Source organism: Bombina bombina, chromosome 11, assembly GCF_027579735.1.
Source record: "Bombina bombina isolate aBomBom1 chromosome 11, aBomBom1.pri, whole genome shotgun sequence".
NCBI classification, from domain to species: Eukaryota; Metazoa; Chordata; class Amphibia; order Anura; family Bombinatoridae; genus Bombina; species Bombina bombina.
Window position 1 is genome coordinate 35,887,358 of NC_069509.1, and position 21,718 is coordinate 35,909,075.

Sequence of the window (21,718 nt, forward strand, 5' to 3'; positions counted from 1 at the left end):
CTCCTAGTATCAAATTTTCTTCATTCTCTTGGAATCTTTATTTGAAATGCAAGAATGTAAGTTTAGATGCCGGCCCATTTTTGGTGAACAACCTGGGTTGTCCTTGCTGATTGGTGGATAAATTCATCTACCAATAAAAAAGTGCTATCCAGAGTTCTGAACCAAAAAAAAAAAAAAGCTTAGATGCCTTCTTTTTCAAATAAAAATAGCAAGAGAACGAAGAAAAATTGATAATAGGAATAAATTAGAAAGTTGCTTAAAATTGCTGCTCTCTGAATCACAAACGAAAAAAATTGGGTTCAGTATCCCTTTAAGTACATGGGATAAAGGTAAATTTGTACACTCAAAGCTGTATTCTCTACTTAAGTCATGACAGTTTAATTTTGTCTGAGTAAAGAATAAACTATTGCATATTGGCTGAATGCAATTTGTTAGCCTGGATAACATTCGCACTCTATCAGATTTTGTGTTACTGCCGTTTGCCCTTACCGTGCAGCAGTGATTTATAAACCGTGCAAGGTTTCCAATTTTGGTGGCATCTATTATAGTGTCCTGGTCAACACGGAACAGATAGCTGCTGCCAATTCCCTCCTGGGCGTATCTTTTCTCTCGCATGTCAGCCACCACCTGTAAAAGCACAAAAACATTCCACGTATTATTTGCTGCTGGCGTAACCACAACATATGCCAATGATAAACAAGATGGTTTTGCCTTGTAGGGAACTGGAAACAAAAACACTGGCACATTGACTCTAAACCATCATAAATCTAATTTGAAGGAGACAAGTTATATTTGGAACAGGAGGTTACCCTGCTTAGCCACAGTCTGGGAAATGCTCCAAATATTTTTACTACAAAGAATCTGCAAATTCATCTACAAACATAGAGGCAGCGAGTGTGATCTTAAAAGAAGATTAGAATTTTAATTTTACTCACCTGGCGAATATTCTGCCCCACATATTCTATTACCATCTCGTCAGCAGCAATCGGCTCCATGGCAAAGAGACCCCACTCATGAATACGGCTGCGGCCAAATCGAAGCTTCTTCTTGCGGAACTAAAAGTAGAAAACTAAAACTGTCGACCAGACTTAAACTGTACCCCTATATAAAATGTCTAGTCCCCCAGGATTAAAACAAACAACAACAACAAAAACAGTAAACACCTCCCACTAGAAATGTGCATTTATATAATTATAAAGGTTAAAATATAGAAATATGCACCGGTTTATAAAGGAATTTTGAGATCACTAAAATAATTTTGTGCATTTCAATTTTGGACTAGAATTTCCATTTAAAGGGATATTGTATTAAAAAATCTAAGAGCTGCATTAGAAAAAAAAACCATCTTGTACTTTTTTTTACTGAAAATTAAATGTATACAGCAGTATCAGTTACATACTTCCTATTTACGAATATATCTTATTGGCCGATAGATATTTTCTTCCTACTAAGCAAATTAGGTGATAAGTACAAAAGCTTCTCAGCCAATAAACATTAGTACTAGTGTCAGGCAAAAAGAAATTCTAAAATACGTATTTACTGCTCTTTCTTATGGAAAATAGAAAATTGTTGAGCTCACGGTCCCTCTAAATAAAGCTCCAAGTAACCTTAGAGTTAACATTTAAACCATTTAATAATAGGAAGATGCTAGATTTAAGAACTAATAGAGTGACTTGATCCTTTTTCTGACGAGTACAAAGTATTTCACACGCAAGCAAAGAGCAACTAACTTTCTCGCTTGTATGGAACACAAACGATAAGGGGTACACACAAGTTGGCACATACCCATTTTAAATGTACAATGGAAAAAGTAATTTTTACTTCTTGGCTGTTAAAAGGGGTTTAGATAAATAAAGGTTTAAACCAAGCGCCCGGAATATGACCTCTAGCTTTGTACAGAGGCCTCCTAGCCGGCCATAGAAGAGTAATTTAGTAGTATGATGTACAAAGCGCTTAAGAAGGCTAAGGTGACTGGGGTGATGGGAGTTCCTGAACTAAATGTCGTGGTCCTTAGAACAAATAAGGTGTAAAATGGATTTAATACAATACAAGTACAATAAATACAATAAAACAATCAAATAAAATATTGTACTTGTATTGTATTAAATCCATTTTACACCTTATTGGTTCTAAGGACCACGACATTTAGTTCAGGAACTCCCATCACCTTAGCCTTCTTAGACGCTTTGTACATCATACTACTAAATGTTAAAAGGGGTTTGCAGTGCCCCGTTACGTTACGCAGAGTACCGTGGGTAATACCTGAAGATATATATTGCAAAGACCTAGGCAACCATAAAATGTAACAATTTTCTCTTAAAAACAAGTTAAAGAATACAAATTTATATCTTTAGCGGATTAAAATAGCAAGAAAGTCATTTTCATCCTTTTTTTTTATTAAAACACACACACACAGCGATTACGATAAACAACGCTCCCGAGCTTACTTCTTCAGTATGTTCATATAAACAGCAGCTACTTTACATTCAACGTCTAATGGGTTAATTTGATTGGAGTAAACTGGAACGTTGTGGGGGGGTTTTACATAGTTTTTTGTAAGACGGCAATAGGTCATTGTTTGTTGATGAGCACTGTACAAGTATTACAGTAATATCCTCAGCACACAGACCAAGAGGCTATAGCTCTTTGTACGGGAATTTCATTTGCATCAGGAAGTCTCATTTTTATTGCTCTATAATGTTCACTTATTATAAGAAAAAGCTATAATCTATTTTAAAAAAAAAAAGGGATTGTAATAATGTATCAGTTCTGCCATTTAAATATTGACTACCTCAAACCACAGGGATTTCACTTTAAAAAGGACACAAAAGTCAAAATGAAATGTTTAGGATTGAATGATTCTACAATTAGAAAGTTTTTAAAGCAGACGTGCATGTGCCTGAGCCTACCTCAGTATGCTCTTATGGAAAGGAGCTCGTTTTTAACAAATGGAACCAAGAGAAAGAATTAAATGTGATGACATAGTGAACCACTGAATTATAAAGGTTTGATTTTGACTAATAGGTCCAGTTGTGTCGCCAGAAAGAATAAATGCAGGGTGGGGGGCACTTCTCTGAGGTTTAGGGTGGAACATAGGAGGTCGGTGGTGGGTAAAGCAACCAGAAGGTTACAGCTAGAGGGGTCAGCCGCCCCACCCCACCCCACTCCGATGATGAAAGCGCTTTAATCTACACATTTCATGCACTTTCTGTCTCATGCACTTTCTGATGTGATACAACATCACTACTGATATATAGGGAAATAGCAGATCTCGGAGCTGGCAGACATAAATCAGAGTTCTTCTCTGTTAAAGGCACATGCTGAGCAACAAAGAGAGACTGCGCCTAGGGTGGTAACTAGCCATAGAACAAGCTATTAAGCTATTGCTCGTTCCCAGGCTGAGCGCTTCTCTTCGCTAGCAAATCTCCTATTCTTTCACATGATTGGTGGCCCAAGAACAACAGGGGGTGGGACTACACAAAAGGTCTTGAGCAATTGCAAATGATCAATGCGGCATCATAAGTGGCATTTGGGGACTATCAGATTCTATACTCCTGGAGCTTGATACATTTACTAGAATTATTTACGGCTGTTAAAGACATGAGGGCCGATTTATGAAAGTGCGGACGGACATGATCCGCTGTAGCGATCATGTCCGGCGCACATCGATAAATATTTGTGCAATACCGCCCCCTGCAGATTGGCCGCTAGCAGGGGGTGTCAATCAACCCAATAGTATGCGATCGGGCAAATTGCTGTCCGCTGCCTCAGAGCAGGCGGACGAGTTAAGAAGCAGCGGTCTTAAGACCGCTGCTTCTTAACACTCAAGCTCCATACAGAGCTTGATGAATCGGCCCCATGGACACTGTTAAAGGGACACTAAACGCAAATTTTTTTCTTTCATGATTCAGACAGAGCAGCAATTTTAAAATTTACTCCTATTATCAATTCTTCTTCGTTCTCTTGCTATCTTTATTTAAAAAGCAGGAATGGGATACATAGGAGCTGGCCCATTTTTGGTTGAGAACCTGGGTTATGCTTGCTTATTGGTGGGTAAATGTAATCCTCCAATAAGCAAGCGCTATCCAGGGTGCTGAACCTAAGATGGGCCGGCTCCGAAGCTTTACATTCCTGCTTTTGAAATAAAGATAGCAAAAGAACGAAGAAAAATTGATAATAGGAGTAAATTAGAAAGTTGCTTAAAATTACTGCTCTATCTGAATCATGGAAGAAAACAAAAAAAAAAAAAACACGTAATATTTAAGAGACAGAGACTAAATACAGGCCCGGCCTGGCAATGGGGCATACAGGGCAAATGCCCGCTGGGTTCTTATGTGGGCCTTGCTGCTGTATACCACCCTCTCTTTATATAGAGAGCAATAGGGCATACAGGGCAAATGCCCGCTGGGTTCTTATGTGGGCCTTGCTGCTGTATACCACCCTCTCTTTATATAGAGAGCAATAGGGCATACAGGGCAAATGCCCGCTGGGTTCTTATGTGGGCCTTGCTGCTGTATACCACCCTCTCTTTATATAGAGAGCAATAAGAAAGCTGTTACAATCTGCCTATTTTGTAAAGCAGAAAGGACATTTTCTGTCTGGCTGATGAGCAGAGATGTGGTGTATTATGGTTAAGTAGCTCTCAGAGGTCTAATTGATGTGGTGTATTATGGTTAAGTAGCTAACAGAGGTCTAATTGATGTGGTGTATTATGGTTAATTAGCTAACAGAGGTCTAATTGATGTGGTGTATTATGGTTAAGTAGCTAACAGAGGTCTAATTGATGTGGTGTATTATGGTTAAGTAGCTCACAGAGGTCTAATTGATGTGGTGTATTATGGTTAAGTAGCTCACAGAGGTCTAATTGATGTGGTGTATTATGGTTAAGTAGCTAACAGATGTCTAATTGATGTGGTGTATTATGGTTAAGTAGCTAACAGAGGTCTAATTGATGTGGTGTATTATGGTTAAGTAGCTAACAGAGGTCTAATTGATGTGGTGTATTATGGTTAAGTAGCTAACAGAGGTCTAATTGATGTGGTGTATTATGGTTAAGTAGCTAACAGAGGTCTAATTGATGTGGTGTATTATGGTTAAGTAGCTCTCAGAGGTCTAATTGATGTGGTGTATTATGGTTAAGTAGCTCTCAGAGGTCTAATTGATGTGGTGTATTATGGTTAAGTAGCTAACAGAGGTCTAATTGATGTGGTGTATTATGGTTAAGTAGCTAACAGAGGTCTAATTGATGTGGTGTATTATGGTTAAGTAGCTCACAGAGGTCTAATTGATGTGGTGTATTATGGTTACGTAGCTCTCAGAGGTCTAATTGATGTGGTGTATTATGGTTAAGTAACTAACAGAGGTCTAATTGATGTGGTGTATTATGGTTAAGTAGCTCTCAGAGGTCTAATTGATGTGGTGTATTATGGTTAAGTAACTCACAGAGGTCTAATTGATGTGGTGTATTATGGTTAAGTAGCTAACAGAGGTCTAATTGATGTGGTGTATTATGGTTAAGTAGCTAACAGAGGTCTAATTGATGTGGTGTATTATGGTTAAGTAGCTCTCAGAGGTCTAATTGATGTGGTGTATTATGGTTAAGTAGCTCTCAGAGGTCTAATTGATGTGGTGTATTATGGTTAAGTAGCTCACAGAGGTCTAAATGATGTGGTGTATTATGGTTAAGTAGCTCTCAGAGGTCTAAATGATGTGATGTATTATGGTTAAGTAGCTAACAGAGGTCTAATTGATGTGGTGTATTATGGTTAAGTAGCTAACAGAGGTCTAATTGTTGTGGTGTATTATGGTTAATTAGCTAACAGAGGTCTAATTGATGTGGTGTATTATGGTTAAGTAGCTAACAGAGGTCTAATTGATGTGGTGTATTATGGTTAAGTAGCTAACAGAGGTCTAATTGATGTGGTGTATTATGGTTAAGTAGCTAACAGAGGTCTAATTGATGTGGTGTATTATGGTTAAGTAGCTCTCAGAGGTCTAATTGATGTGGTGTATTATGGTTAAGTAGCTAACAGAGGTCTAATTGATGTGGTGTATTATGGTTAAGTAGCTAACAGAGGTCTAATTGATGGGGTGTATTATGGTTAAGTAGCTCACAGAGGTCTAATTGATGTGGTGTATTATGGTTAAGTAGCTCTCAGAGGTCTAATTGATGTGGTGTATTATGGTTAAGTAGCTAACAGAGGTCTAATTGATGTGGTGTATTATGGTTAAGTAGCTAACAGAGGTCTAATTGATGTGGTGTATTATGGTTAAGTAGCTCACAGAGGTCTAATTGATGTGGTGTATTATGGTTACGTAGCTCTCAGAGGTCTAATTGATGTGGTGTATTATGGTTAAGTAGCTAACAGAGGTCTAATTGATGTGGTGTATTATGGTTAAGTAGCTCTCAGAGGTCTAATTGATGTGGTGTATTATGGTTAAGTAACTCACAGAGGTCTAATTGATGTGGTGTATTATGGTAAAGTAGCTAACAGAGGTCTAATTGATGTGGTGTATTATGGTTAAGTAGCTAACAGAGGTCTAATTGATGTGGTGTATTATGGTTAAGTAGCTCTCAGAGGTCTAATTGATGTGGTGTATTATGGTTAAGTAGCTCTCAGAGGTCTAATTGATGTGGTGTATTATGGTTAAGTAGCTCACAGAGGTCTAAATGATGTGGTGTATTATGGTTAAGTAGCTCTCAGAGGTCTAAATGATGTGATGTATTATGGTTAAGTAGCTAACAGAGGTCTAATTGATGTGGTGTATTATGGTTAAGTAGCTAACAGAGGTCTAATTGATGTGGTGTATTATGGTTAATTAGCTAACAGAGGTCTAATTGATGTGGTGTATTATGGTTAAGTAGCTAACAGAGGTCTAATTGATGTGGTGTATTATGGTTAAGTAGCTAACAGAGGTCTAAATGATGTGGTGTATTATGGTTAAGTCGCTCACAGAGGTCTAATTGATGTGGTGTATTATGGTTAAGTAGCTAACAGAGGTCTAATTGATGTGGTGTATTATGGTTAAGTAGCTAACAGAGGTCTAATTGATGTGGTGTATTATGGTTAAGTAGCTAACAGAGGTCTAATTGATGTGGTGTATTATGGTTAAGTAGCTAACAGATGTCTAATTGATGTGGTGTATTATGGTTAAGTAACTCACAGAGGTCTAATTGATGTGGTGTATTATGGTTAAGTAGCTCTCAGAGGTCTAATTGATGTGGTGTATTATGGTTAAGTAGCTCTCAGAGGTCTAATTGATGTGGTGTATTATGGTTAAGTAGCTCTCAGAGGTCTAATTGATGTGGTGTATTATGGTTAAGTAGCTCTCAGAGGTCTAATTGATGTGGTGTATTATGGTTAAGTAGCTCTCAGAGGTCTAATTGATGTGGTGTATTATGGTTAAGTAGCTCTCAGAGGTCTAATTGATGTGGTGTATTATGGTTAAGTAGCTCTCAGAGGTCTAATTGATGTGGTGTATTATGGTTAAGTAGCTCTCAGAGGTCTAATTGATGTGGGCTACTCCGCCTTTAAATTCCTGGACTTATTTTTGGTCCCAGTTCTGACTAAATACATTGTATAAGCATAGTAGTGAGGTTACTCTCAGCTTCCCTCTAGTCAAGGGTTCCGCCATGTTGAAATCTAAGTTTCACTACATTCCAGGCCTGACCCGTTTGCACATGCGCAGCAACCCTCCTTCATATACCTGCAGTGCGATAGCTGCTTCAGGAAAACAGCTTACAGAATCACTTGTTGAAGAGTAAAGCTAGGTAGGCTGATAGGAGCTTAAGAGTGTGCACGTGTCCTTAGCAGGCTGAGGCACTGTTACTATGTATAGCATTGCTATAAACAAACATTCTCACAAACACTGCTGCCAGATGGCTAAAGACACGTGCACACTCCTGAGCCCACCTAGGATTACACTTTTACAAAGGACACAAAGAGAACTAAGATGGATAAAATAAGTAAATTGGTAAGTTGTGTTCTGCCTAATCCATTTAAGTTTAATTTGCCTTTTTTGCCCCTTTAGGAGTAATCAGGGGGTCAAAATCACTGCTGAGAGTGCTGAGCTGCATTTATTTAAAGGAACAGTCTACTTTAAACTTTTTATTAAAAATACAGATAATCCCTTTATTATCCATTCCCCAGTTTTGCATAACTAACACAGTTATATTAATATACTTTTTATCTCTGTGATTACCTTGTACCTAAGCCTCTGCAAACTGCCCCTTATCTCAGTTATATTAATATACTTTTACCTCTGTGATTACCTTGTATCTAAGCCTCTGCAAACTGCCCCTTATCTCAGTTATATTAATATACTTTTACCTCTGTGATTACCTTGTACCTAAGCCTCTGCAAACTGCCCCTTATCTCAGTTATATTAATATACTTTTACCTCTGTGATTACCTTGTATCTAAGCCTCTGCAAACTGCACCCTTATCTCAGTTATATTAATATACTTTTTACTTCTGTGATTACCTTGTATCTAAGCCTCTGCAGACTGCGCCTTATCTCAGTCATATTAATATACTTTTTACCTCTGTGATTACCTTGTATCTAAGCCTCTGCAGACTGCCCCCTTATCTCAGTTATATTTATATACTTTGTACCTCTGTGATTACCTTGTATCTAAGCCTCTGCAGACTGCCCCCTTATCTCAGTTATATTTATATACTTTGTACCTCTGTGATTACCTTGTATCTAAGCCTCTGCAGACTGCCCCCTTATCTCAGTTATATTAATATACTTTTTACCTCTGTGGTTACCTTGTATCTAAGCCTCTGCAGACTGCCCCTTATCTCAGTTATATTAATATACTTTTTACCTCTGTGATTACCTTGTATCTAAGCCTCTGCAGACTGCCCCCTTATTTCAGTTATATTAATATACTTTTTACCTCTGTGATTACCTTGCATATAACCCTCTGCAGACTGAAACCTTATCTCAGTTATATTACTATACTTTTTACCTTTGTGATTACCTTGTATCTAAGCCTCTGCAGACTGCCCCCTTATCTCAGTTATATTAATATACTTTTTAACTCTGTGATTACCTTGTATGTAAGCTTCTGCAAACTGCCCCTTATCTCAGTTATATTAATACACTTTTTACCTCTGTGATTACCTTGTATCCAAGCCTCTGCAGACTGCCCCTTATCTCAGTACTTTTGACAGACTTGCATTTTAGCCAATCAGTGCTGACTCCAGGGGAGTGAGCACAATGTTATCTATATGGCACTCTTGAACTAGCGCTATCTAGCTGTGAAAAGCTGTCAAAATGCAATAAGATAAGAGGCGGCCTTCAAGGGCTTAGAAATTAGCATATGAGCCTACCTAGGTTTAGCCTTCAAACAAGAATACCAAGAAAACAAAAGCAAATTTGATGGTAAAAGTATATTGTTAAAAATGACATGCCCTATCTAAATCATGAAAGTTTAGTTTTGACTGTCCCTTAAACCCCTGATTACCTGGGTGCTTTCTCTTGCAATTCATTGCTCTGTGCTGGGGCTTTGCTAACCACATCTCTCTATGTAAAATGTATTCGTGCCAAAAAGCAAAAACTCAAAGTGCTGCCAAGTGCCTGTTCCAGCCATTTGATTTGCAGCACTTGCAGGTTGTGCTTTCTGGCATCTCCAGGGAGCGTGGGACTTTAATATTAATACTTTTATGGTGTGAGGGTTTGAGTGTGATTACAAGGACAGTTAGCTTAGATTGATTTACACATGAACACTGAGAAGTGAGGAAACGAGTCTTTAAAAAAGGGAAATAGTTGGTTAAAAATAAACCACTCAATAGCTTTAGAATTGTAATTTCTTCCTTTTTTGTCAGTGTTTTGTTTATAAAGACAAATTGTCTGCAGTTTCTTTTTATTCTGTGGAGATTTAAATGTTTTGCAAACGAAAATCTTGATTCACATCACAACCGTTTCACAAGAGAACGACACGTAACTAAAATGCGGTACTTGTTTGCCAAGCACTTCCCTTGCACCAAATCAGTCTTTTTTGTTATTACTACACAACCGACGAGACAGCGCGCACACAGACAGAACAAATAAATTGCTACATTGTATTCCATGAAACATAAAAAAAATGTGAGATTGGATAAAATGCACTTTTGCCACAATTAAAGGGACAATATCCAGTCCATTTAAATTTAATTTTGACTTTAAAGCACAACATTTGAAACAACTTCCCAATTTACTTTGATTATCAATTTTGCTTAGTTCTTTTTGTATCCTTTCTTAAAGAGCAATCGTAAGGGAGTTCAGGAGCGTGCATGTGGGCTTTAGTCATCTGGCAGCAGTGTTTGCAACAATGTTGACAGCCATGTTATACATAGTCACGGCTACTATAGACTGCAGAAAACACGTGCACACTCCTAAGCTCCTATCAGCCTTCCTAGCTTTACTCTAAACAAAGTAATATCAATAGAAGAAAACACAAATTAGATCACGGAAGTCATTTGGAAAGTTAATGATTCAGATAGAGCATGCAGTTTTACTGTCACTTTAACTTGCCCTTGCTAGATGCATGGGTGCATTTAGAATTTAAATAGAAGCATTATGCAATATACTTTGATTAGCAAAAATGCTTCCAATGAAAATGACTGTTTTCAGCAGCATACGCACATATGCTGTGACGGCCTGTGCACAAGCTTTCAAACACTACACATGCTCAGTATATACTAGATTTTTCTTTGCATAAATGTTTTGTAGATGATAACATTGTGCTGCTTTTCAGACTCCTAACCAAGCCCAAAAGTATCAGATGTATACTGAAGTCTACAGATTCCTGCTTGCTCTCGTTTGTGTAATGAATCTTTTAATTTGCAGGGAAGGGGGGGGGGGTCTGCTCTTCCTGCTTTCTCAGCCCCTTTCGCTTGGTGTCCCAGCCTAACCTCACCAACAGTGCTAAACTGGGAGCTTCTAAGTAAGGTTTTATACTGAATTTAAGTCTTCATTGACACAATCCCCACCAACACCAGCTCTCTGAGCTTGAATACGGACGTACGGCCCTCACAGCATATGTGTGTATGCCACCGGAAAACAGTAATAGCTTTTACTAGAACATTTGTTGCTAATGGAAATCTAGTACAAACATGAGATGTATTCGTGCACATTTCCAAATTTCTTACCAGGGACAGAATTGCATTTCTGTGATTAATATTTCCCTATAACTTATTCCTGTTTATTCACACCCAAACACTTTGTGTTCAACGGGCACCTGCGGCGTTTTTCAGACTATAAAGCCATGCCCCTTCATTCGTGTCATGTGCATCTATATATAGAGCACTGTGTCATGTTTCTAGTGACCTTCGTCTTTACAGAGGATTTATTGTTTGTACTTCTGACCGCGGGAAGTTACCTCTATTTGCACTAATCTATAGAAACTAAATTGCTTTTTTTTTAATAAAATTTATGACTCTGTTAAAACAGCTGTACAATCTTTACAGACTTGAGTGTACATTGCTGGGTTCATTTCTTTTGACTGACCTTTGAACAGCTGATACAGGAGTTTACAACTGGCTTTACTAGTCCTAAAGCCCGTGTACACGGGCCATTTTTTATAGCACAGCGGTCCCAACCCCTTGCTTTCTCTCTCCCCCTCTTTTGCGCACTCTCCCCCTCTCTTTTGCGCTCTCTCTACCCCTCTCTTCTGCGCTCTCTCTCCCCTCTCTTTTGCGTTCTCTCACCCCCTCTTTTGCGCTCTCTCTCTACCCCTCTCTTTTGCGCTCTCTCTCTACCCCTCTCTTTTGCTCTCTCTCCCCCCCCTCTCTTTTGCTCTCTCTCCCCCCCCCCTCTCTTTTGCTCTCTCTCCCTTCTCTCTTTTGCTCTCTCTCCCCCTCTCTTTTGCTCTCTCTCTCTACCCCTCTCTTCTGCGCTCTCTCTCTCTACCCCTCTCTTTTGCGCTCTCTCTCTCCCCCCTCTCTTTTGCTCTCTCTCCCCCCTCTCTTTTGCTCTCTCTCCCCCCTCTCTTTTGCTCTCTCTCCCCCCTCTCTCTTTTGCTCTCTCTCCCCCCTCTCTCTTTTGCTCTCTCTCCCCCCTCTCTCTTTTGCTCTCTCTCCTTCCCTCTTTTTTGCTCTCTCTCCTTCCCTCTTTTTTGCTCTCTCTCCTTCCCTCTTTTTTGCTCTCTCTCTACCCCCTCCTCTCTTTTGCGCTCTCTCCCCCCTCCCCCCCTCCCCTCAGTCATTGAGCCAATCAGAAGCGCTAGACATATGTACCAGCCAGTCACCAGACATGTCCTGCTCAGGAGCTTATGGCTCCCAAACCTGTATCTACTTATGAGCTTAACCGCTTTGTCACAATTAAACAAATTACACGCTCAAATGATTTAGAGAATGTTATGAAACATGAATAAAAAATTTTTAATAAATATTTATATATAAAGTGAGTTTTTAATGAAAGCCGTTCTCAACCTCAACTACAGCAACACTACCGTGTTGCTCTATTATACATATAAAAGATAATTAAAAGAAAGTAAGACATGTTTAAAAAGGACGGTAAAGTCAAAATTCTACTTTCATGATTCAGACAGAGCAGCAGTTTAAGAGACTATCCAGTTTATCTGTTATAAGATTGTGCACAATCTTATTATATTCACACTTTAACGTACCGTAACATTTTTATGTATATGAGTCTGTGATTGGCTGAAGATGGTCACATGGTGCAAAGGGCCTACTATTAAAACTGATTATTTATTTTCCAATCTGTTTTTTATTTTTTTTTATTTCAAGTAATAGTAAATTTACCACTTTTTATAATCAGATCCTGAACGTTATTGATTTTTTAGATGGACTTTAATAGATCACTTCTAATAAAGATGCGCTGTAGCTTACTTTTTAATCTAGCCATACCGTTCTTATACCCCGCACTCACCCACTACAACAGTAATATTGTTTTGTGAGCTGTTCTCTAAATACTTTATTAATGAAAAATGTATCTAAATAGGGTTTCTATTTAAGGTACATTATAATTCAAAGGTTATTCATCCTGAAATAAGGATTTGTTTTTAATTATGCAGCATGAGGCCGTAATGTTTATGTTTTTGGTAAATTAATACAATGAATCCAATGACAGTGTCGTGGTCTCCCAGAGGTTTCTGATCATTTTTAGTATTTTTTATGTCTAGAAGATATGATCACGTTATTGGTTTTATAGTTCTCAAAACCGAGTGTCTGCAGAAATAACCTGCCCCTTATTTACAGCAACATTTTTATAAAATAAACATACAGAGTTGAGAAGTAGACCTTAAAGGGACATACACTCTTTTATTTCATGATTCAAATAGAGCACACACTTTCCAGATTTACTTATTTTATTAAATGTGCTTCATTCTCTTGGTATCCTTTGCTGAAGGAGAGCAGTGCTCTACTATGAGCTGGGTGAACCAGTGACAAGCAGCTAGCTCACAGTCGTGCATTGCTTCTGATCCTTCCTATGTATGCTTTTCAACAATGGATACAAACAGAACAAAGCCAATTAGATAAAAGGAGTAAATTGGAAAGTTCTATCTGAATCCTTAAAGGGCCATGATACCCAAATGTTTAAACACTTGAAAGTGCTGCAGCATAGTTGTAAAAAGCAGACTATAAAATATCACCTGAGCATCTCTATGTAAAAAAACAAAATGTATGCTTACCTGATAAATGTCTTTCTTTCTTGACACGATGAGTCCATGGATCATCTAACTACTAATGGGATATATCACTCCTGCCCAGCAGGAGGCGGCAAAGAGCACCACAGCAAAGCTGTTAAATATCACCTCCCTTCCCTCCCACCCCAGTCATTCGACCGAAGTAAAGAAGAGAAAGGAAGTAACAAGGTGCAGAGGTGTCTGAAGTTTATAACATACTAACACCCTGTCTAAAAAACAGGATGGGCCGTGGACTCATTGTGTCAAGAAAGAAAGAAATTTATCAGGTAAGCATACATTTTGTTTTCTTTCTAATGACACAATGAATCCACAGATCTAATTACTATTGGGAATCAATACCCAAGCTAGAGTACACAGAAGATACAGGAGGGACAAGACAGGGAACCTAAACTGAAGACACCACTGCTTGAAGAACCTCTCTCCCAAAAGCGGCCTCAGCTGAGACAAAAGTGTCAAATTTATAGAATTTTGAAAAAGTGTGAAGAGAGGACCAAGTTGCAGCCTTGCAAACCTGTTCCACGGAAGCTTCATTTTTGAATGCCCATGAGGAAGAAACAGCCATCGTGGAATGAGCCGTAACTCTCTCTGGAGGTTGCTGTCCAGCAGTTTCATAGGCAAAACGTATGATACTCTTCAGCCATAAAGAAAGAGAAGTAGCCGTAGCTTACGTTTTCCAGAGAAAACCACAAACAAAGCAGAAGACTGACGAAAATCCTTAGTCGCCTGTAAATAAAATTTTAGTGCACGTACCACGTCCAGATTGTGCAGAAGCTGTTCCTTCTGAGAAGAAGGATTAGGACACAAAGCAGGAACAACAATCTCCTGATTAATGTTCAGATCAGAAACTACTTTAGGGAGAAATCCTAATTTGGTACGTAAAACTACCTTATCCGAATAAAAAATAAGGTAAGGAGACTCATACTGTAATGCCGAGAGCTCTGACACTCTACGAGCAGATGAAATAGCAACAAGAAACAAAACTTTCCAAGTTAACAACTTAATATCTAAGGAATGCATAGGCTCAAACGGAGCGCCTTGAAGAACTTTAAGAACTAAATTAAGATTCCAGGGAGGAGTAACTGGTTTGAACACAGGCCTGATCCTGACCAAAGCCTGACAAAACGATTACACGTCTGGTACTTTATGTAACAAAATAGACAAGGCAGATATTTGACCCTTTAGGGAACTTGCCAATAATCCCTTCTCCAAACCTTCTTGGAGAAAGGACAGAATTCTAGGAATCCTAACTCTACTCCAAGAGTAGCCCTTGGCTTCACACCAATATAGATATTCACGCCATATCTTGTGGTAAATCTTTCTAGTCACAGATTTACGAGTCTGAGCAGTCAGCTTCAGAGAAACTAGATTTGGATGAAGGAAGGGCCCTTGAAGTAGAAGGTCCTTCCTCAATGGAAGTCTCCAAGGTGGAAGAGATGACATGTCCACCAGATCTGCATACCAAATCCTGCGAGGCCATGCTGGTGCAATGAGGATCACCGACATCCTCTCCTGCTTGATTCGAGCAATGACCCGAGGTAGAAGTGCGAACGGAGGAAATAGGTATGCAAGACTGAAATTCCAAGGTACCGCCAGGGCGTCTATCAGTACAACCTAAGAGTCCCTTGACCTTGACCCGTACCTCGGAAGCTAGGCATTCTGCCGAGATGCCATGAGATCCAGTTCCGGTCGACCCCATTTGAGAATCAGGCTGGAAAACACTTCTGGATGGAGTTCCCACTCCCCCGGGTGAAAGGTCTGCCTGCTCAGGAAGTCAGTCTTCCAGATGTCCACCCCTGGAATGTGGATCGCCGACAGACAGCAATTGTGGGTCTCCGCCCACCAAATTATCCTGGCTACCTCTGTCATGGCTAAGGAACTCTGCGTTCCTCCCTGATGGTTGATGTAAGCCACTGAAGTTATGTTGTCCGACTGGAACTTGATGAACTGGGCCGAGGCTAACTGGGGCCAGGCCAGAAGAGCATTGAGGATTGCTCTCAGCTCCAGAATGTTTATGGGCAGAACAGACTCCGACTGAGTCCAAGTTCCCTGAGCCTTTCGAGAGCCCCAGACTGCTCCCCATCCAAGAAGGCTGGCGTCTGTTGTCACACTCACCCAAGAGGGTCTGCGAAAGCAGGTTCCCTGGGACAGATGATCCTAAGACAACCACCACCGAAGAGAATCCCTTGTCTCCTGCTCCAGGTGTATTCGTGGAGACAGGTCTGCATAATCTCTGTTCCACTGACTGAGCATGTTTAACTGCAGAGGTCTGAGGTGGAAACGGGCGAATGGGATGATGTTCATTGCCGCTACCATCAGACAGATTACCTCCATGCACTGAGCCACTGATGGCCGAGTAGATGACTGAAGCGCTAGGCAAGAATCGTAAATCTTTGATTTCCTGACTTCTGTCAGAAAAATCTTCATTGATAAGGAATCTATTATGATTCCCAAGAAGATTACCCTTGTATTTGGAACTATGGAGCTCTTTTCCAAATTTACCTTCCATCCGTGAGATCGCAGGAAAGATAACACTTCCGTGTGGGATCTTGCTTGTTGAAAGGATGGTGCCTGGACCAGGATGTCGTCCAGATAAGGTGCCACTGCAAAGCCCCACAATCGGAGCACCGCCAACAGGGATCCCAGAGCCACGAACTGAAAGTGTTTGTCTAGAAAGGCAAACCTTAGAAACGTGCGATGGTCTCTGTGGATAGGAACATGCAGGTACGCGTCCTTTAAATCCACGGTTGTAATAAATTGACCCTCTTGGATCCAAGGAAGAATGGAACGAATAGTTTCCATCTTGAAGGACGGTACTCAGAGAAATTTGTTTAGACTCTTGAGGTCTAAAATTGGTCTGAAGGTTCCCTCCTTTTTGGAAACCACAAACAGATTGGAATAGAACCCCAGACCCTGTTCCTGCATCGGAACAGGAACCATCACTCCCAGGTCGGAGAGGTCCCGTACACAGTGTAAGAACGCCTCTCTTTTTGTCTGGTTTACAGATAACCTTGAAAGCAGAAACCTACCCCTGGGAGGAAGGTTCTTTAACTCTAGTTTGTATCCCTGGGGCACGATGTCCACCGCCCAGGGATCCTGAACATCTCAAACCCAAGCCTGAGTGAAGAAGGAAAGTCTGCCCCCTACAAGATCCGGTCCTGGATCGGGGGCAGGCCCTTCATGCTGTTTTTTTTTTTATTCAATAGCAGGCTTTTTGGATTGTTTTCCTTTGTTCCAAGACTGATTGGGTCTCCAGGAAGGTTTGGATTGCTCCTGCTTGGAAGAGGAAGTGGAAGGATTTGCCTTAAAATTTCAAAAGGAACGAAAATTACTCTGACGTCCCTTTTGTTTGTTTCTCTTATCCTGAGGGAGAAAATGACCCTTTCCTCCCGTAAAGTCAGAAATTATTTCAGTCAAACCCGGTCCAAACAAGGTCTTTCCCTTGTAAGGAATCGCCAAAAGTTTAGAGACTTAGATGACACATCCGCAGACCAAGATTTTAACCATAAAGCTCTGCGGGCTAGCACAGCAAAACCCGAAATCTTTGTTCCCAGCTTAATAACCTGTAGGGAAGCATCCGTAATAAAGGAATTGGCCAACTTAAGGGCCTTTATCCTATCCTGGATCTCTTCAAGGGGAGCGTCTGTCCTAATAGAATCAGACAATGCATCAAACCAGTATGCCGCCACACTAGTGACAGTAGCAATGCACACTGCAGGTTGCCATAGTAAACCCTGGTGTACATATATCTTCTTGAGTAACCCCTCTAAATTTTTGTCCATAAAATCCTTAAAGGAACAACTATCCTCTATGGGGATAGTAGTCCTCTTGGCCAGAGTGGAAATTGCCCCTTCCACCTTGGGTACTGTTTGCCAAGAATCCTTGAGAGAGTCCGCTATGGGAAACATCTTTTTAAATATAGGGGATGGAGAAAAAGGGATACCCGGTCTCTCCCATTCCTATGCAATGATCTCAGTAGCTCGATCTGGTACAGGAAAAACCTCCACCAAGGAAGGTACATCAAAGTATTTGTTTAGCTTACTGGATTTCTTAGGATTAACTATGACCGTGGTGTCGCTGTCATCCAATGTAGCTAAAATCTCCTTGGGTAGTAGACGGAGGTGTTCTAGCTTAAACCTGAAAGATACAACTTCAGTATCAGCAGGAGGAATTACACTGTCAGAATCTGAAATTTGACCCTCAGATGATACCAAAGTATCCTCCTCCTCAGGCTTCTGGAAGGGGGGATTCGAAATAGCAACAACTGCGTCAGAAACCTTGCTTACTGAATGTTTATTTTTCCTCTTACGCTTTCCCTGCAACATGGGAAAAGCAGACAATGCATCAGAAACTGCAGAAGACATGAGGGAAGCAATGTCTTGCAACGTAACTCCAGGAGGAGTCATAGAGGAAGCGCAGGGCACTGCATGTGTGGACGGTAAAATTTGGGACGCTTGAGGAGAAAGCTGCGGCATATATTGAACATTGTCATTAGACTCCTGAACAGCATCCGCCTTAGAGAATGTTGGCTCAAAAAAAAGTTTATCCCTATAAGTTAAAGTTCTCTCAATACATGAGGAACAGATAGGTATTGGTGGTTCCACATTGGCATCAAAACATAAAGAACAATTGACATTTTGCAAAGCCTCTTAATCCATTCTGACTCACAATGGATCAAAATATCAAATAAAAAAACTAAACATTTTTAATAAAAATTTAAAGGGACAGTCTAGTATAAATTAAACTTTCATTATTCAGATAGTACTTTTAATTTTAATCAACTCTCTATTCTTAGTTTAAACTAAACATGGGTAGGCTCATATGCTAATTTCTAAGCCTTTGAGGGCTGCCTCTTATCGCATGCTTTTTAAATCTATTTTCAACACAAAGAGACAGAAAGTACACGTGGGCCATATAGATAACACTGTGTTCAGGCACAGGGGGTTATTTAAGATCTAGCACAAAACAATGTTAAATTTAAAACAATAGATAATAAACAGTCACAGTCATGTGATCAGGGGGCTGGAAGAAGGTTCCTAGATACAAGGTAATCACAGAGGTAAAAAGTGTATTAATATAACTGTTGGTTATGCAAAACTGGGGAATGGGTAATAAAGGGATTATCTATCTTTTAAATCAATAACAATTCTATGGTAGACTGTCCCTTTAACAAAAAAACGTTACTGTCATTTAAAAAATAACTAAGTTACGGTTTAAAATTTAATCTGCAGAAAGGATAAACTAACTAAACGATCCTGCAGAACACCTCTACCCCTCACCTGTACTCTGTTGAGGTGCCTGATACCGGCTTTCACTGTCAGAAACCGTCCCTTCTAGCAACAGAACCGGAACTCGGTAGTAGTAATGGAAGACCGGCTCCGGTCCTAAAAACGCACGCCTTTAGAAAAACATGCGTCACCTAAATTGAGGCTGTATTCTCTTTCCCTCTGGACTAGGAAGTGAGGGAGAAGTGGCGTGCAACTCAATTGCCGCCTCCCATAGCTCCGCCCATCTTGAGCATCTCAAAGAAAGTAATCTCCCGGTCGGCATATTGCTTCTAAAGTAACACTACCGGGAGCCATGATAACCACCTAAACCCCAGAGCCAAATATACCTCAGCCCCAGTGCCTGCATCCAAGCTGTCTGCATATTGTCTCCTATATAGGAGAATTTATGCCATTGCAAATAAAGTGCCCAACATTTTTCTGAGTCCTTTATATATTGTCCCATCGTTGGTAAATAAAGTGCCCAAATTTTTTTTTTTTGAGTCTTCTTTTATTACCCCAGAAATAATTAAGTCAGCACTTACCTCATAAATTTGCCAGACAGCAAGGCAGCTCACCAGGTTGGAAACAAGATAAAGACTGAGTAATTTTACTCAGACTTCCAGAGTTAGGGCAGCATCAGAATATGGGAGGCGCAGTGAGAATTATGTCCCAATAGTTCCCATTGCTCTAAAGCCACCACTGCCCTACTGAAGAGACTGATGTGGACTACAGCTACACCCTAGGACAAAGAAGCACAATCTTGTACTACTTAAAAAATAATAAAATCTTGAAGAATCTTTTCTAACACCTAACTTTACCACTTCCTTGCTCTAACATAGGCAAAGAGAATGACTGGGGTGGGAGGAAAGGGAGGTGATATTTAACAGCTTTGCTGTGGTGCTCTTTGCCGTCTCCTGCTGGGCAGGAGTGATATATCCTATTAGTAATTAGATGATCCGTGGACTCATCCTGTCATTAGAAAGAAAGAAACATATTTTACCTCAAAATGTCCTAAGTATTCAAACCCCATTGTAAAGGACTTTCAGCAGCAAATCAGTATGTCTGTCCTCTCATGCACACTCATGTTAATTCCCTATTCAGTTTAAGGAAGTTTACTATGAAATCTCATGAGATCACAGTTCATGGCCTTAGCATTGCTGATGCTGATTGGCTTCAGTTCATTTCTTGCTTTTTTTTTATTTTTTTTATTTTTTTTTTACCTGCAGCTGGGCAGTAACAAAGATAACTTTTTACACAGCACTTACTCTGGTGATCTGAGGAAATTGTGAGGTAAAATATCTTCATTTTTTGTCATATAGAGAAGCTCTGGTGATATTTTCCTGTCAGCTTTTTTCAGTTATACTGCATCAGTTTCATACGATTTAGCATATATATGAGTATTATGTCCCTTTAAAGTGTAATTTTGAGTAATGTCATTGCTCCCCTGCAAATCTATGTACATAGACTTAACCCTTACTAAGTTTAAAAAAACTCACTGAATTAAAGATTGTTTAGAGTGAAATTGATCTGCACAAGGACCTAAATGTGAGGAGGGACAAGGGGCAAGCATTACAAATTAAATATAATGTGGTTAAATAAAGATATTTAAATTATTATTATTAAAAAGGTATAATTTTTTTCTCCTTCCAATAAAGTACAGCTGAAAAGTTGATCAAATATGAACATATTAAAACTGGAGATAGTTCACCTCCCAAGAATTTAATTAATTAATTTAAATAGTCTATATTTCTAATCGTGGCCGGACTGTTAGCCGACGGACATTTGGCCGACGGATAAAAGTCCAACACAAGTGGCTGTCAGATAACAGTCCGGCCACAAGATGGGTAGATAGATAGATTAGATAGATAAATACATGCAATAGATAGATAACATAATTTATGTAAGAACTTACCTGATAAATTCATTTCTTTCATATTAGCAAGAGTCCATGAGCTAGTGACGTATGGGATATACATTCCTACCAGGAGGGGCAAAGTTTCCCAAACCTCAAAATGCCTATAAATACACCCCTCACCACACCCACAATTCAGTTTAACGAATAGCCAAGAAGTGGGGTGATAAAAAAGTGCGAAAGCATATAAAATAAGGAATTGGAATAATTGTGCTTTATACAAAAATCATAACCACCCCAAAAAAAAAGGGCGGGCCTCATGGACTCTTGCTAATATGAAAGAAATGAATTTATCAGGTAAGTTCTTACATAAATTATGTTTTCTTTCATGTAATTAGCAAGAGTCCATGAGCTAGTGACGTATGGGATAATGATTACCCAAGATGTGGATCTTTCCACGCAAGAGTCACTAGAGAGGGAGGGATAAAATAAAGACAGCCAATTCCTGCTGAAAATAATCTACACCCAAAATAAAGTTTAATGAAAAACATAAGCAGAAGATTCAAACTGAAACCGCTGCCTGAAGTACTTTTCTACCAAAAACTGCTTCAGAAGAAGAAAATACATCAAAATGGTAGAATTTAGTAAAAGTATGCAAAGAGGACCAAGTTGCTGCTTTGCAAATCTGATCAATTGAAGCTTCATTCCTAAACGCCCAGGAAGTAGAAACTGACCTAGTAGAATGAGCTGTAATCCTTTGAGGCAGAGTTTTACCCGACTCAACATAGGCAAGATGAATTAAAGATTTCAACCAAGATGCCAAAGAAATGGCAGAAGCTTTCTGGCCTTTTCTAGAACCGGAAAAGATAACAAATAAACTAGAAGTCTTTCGGAAAGACTTAGTAGCTTCAACATAATATTTCAAAGCTCTAACAACATCCAAAG

At 39.6% G+C, this 21,718-nt stretch overlaps 1 protein-coding gene across 1 annotated transcript in view; it reads right to left on the reverse strand.

Annotated features, from left to right (window-relative positions):
• Positions 1–21,718, reverse strand: part of SETD1A (SET domain containing 1A, histone lysine methyltransferase) — a 116,868-nt gene that overhangs the window by 5,464 nt on the left and 89,686 nt on the right. The window contains exons 17-18 of the mRNA XM_053694806.1: positions 936–1,055; positions 490–627 (exon numbers count right to left, since the gene is read on the reverse strand). Coding sequence (XP_053550781.1) covers positions 490–627; positions 936–1,055 — 258 coding nt within the window. The remainder of the gene's footprint in view (positions 1–489; positions 628–935; positions 1,056–21,718) is intronic.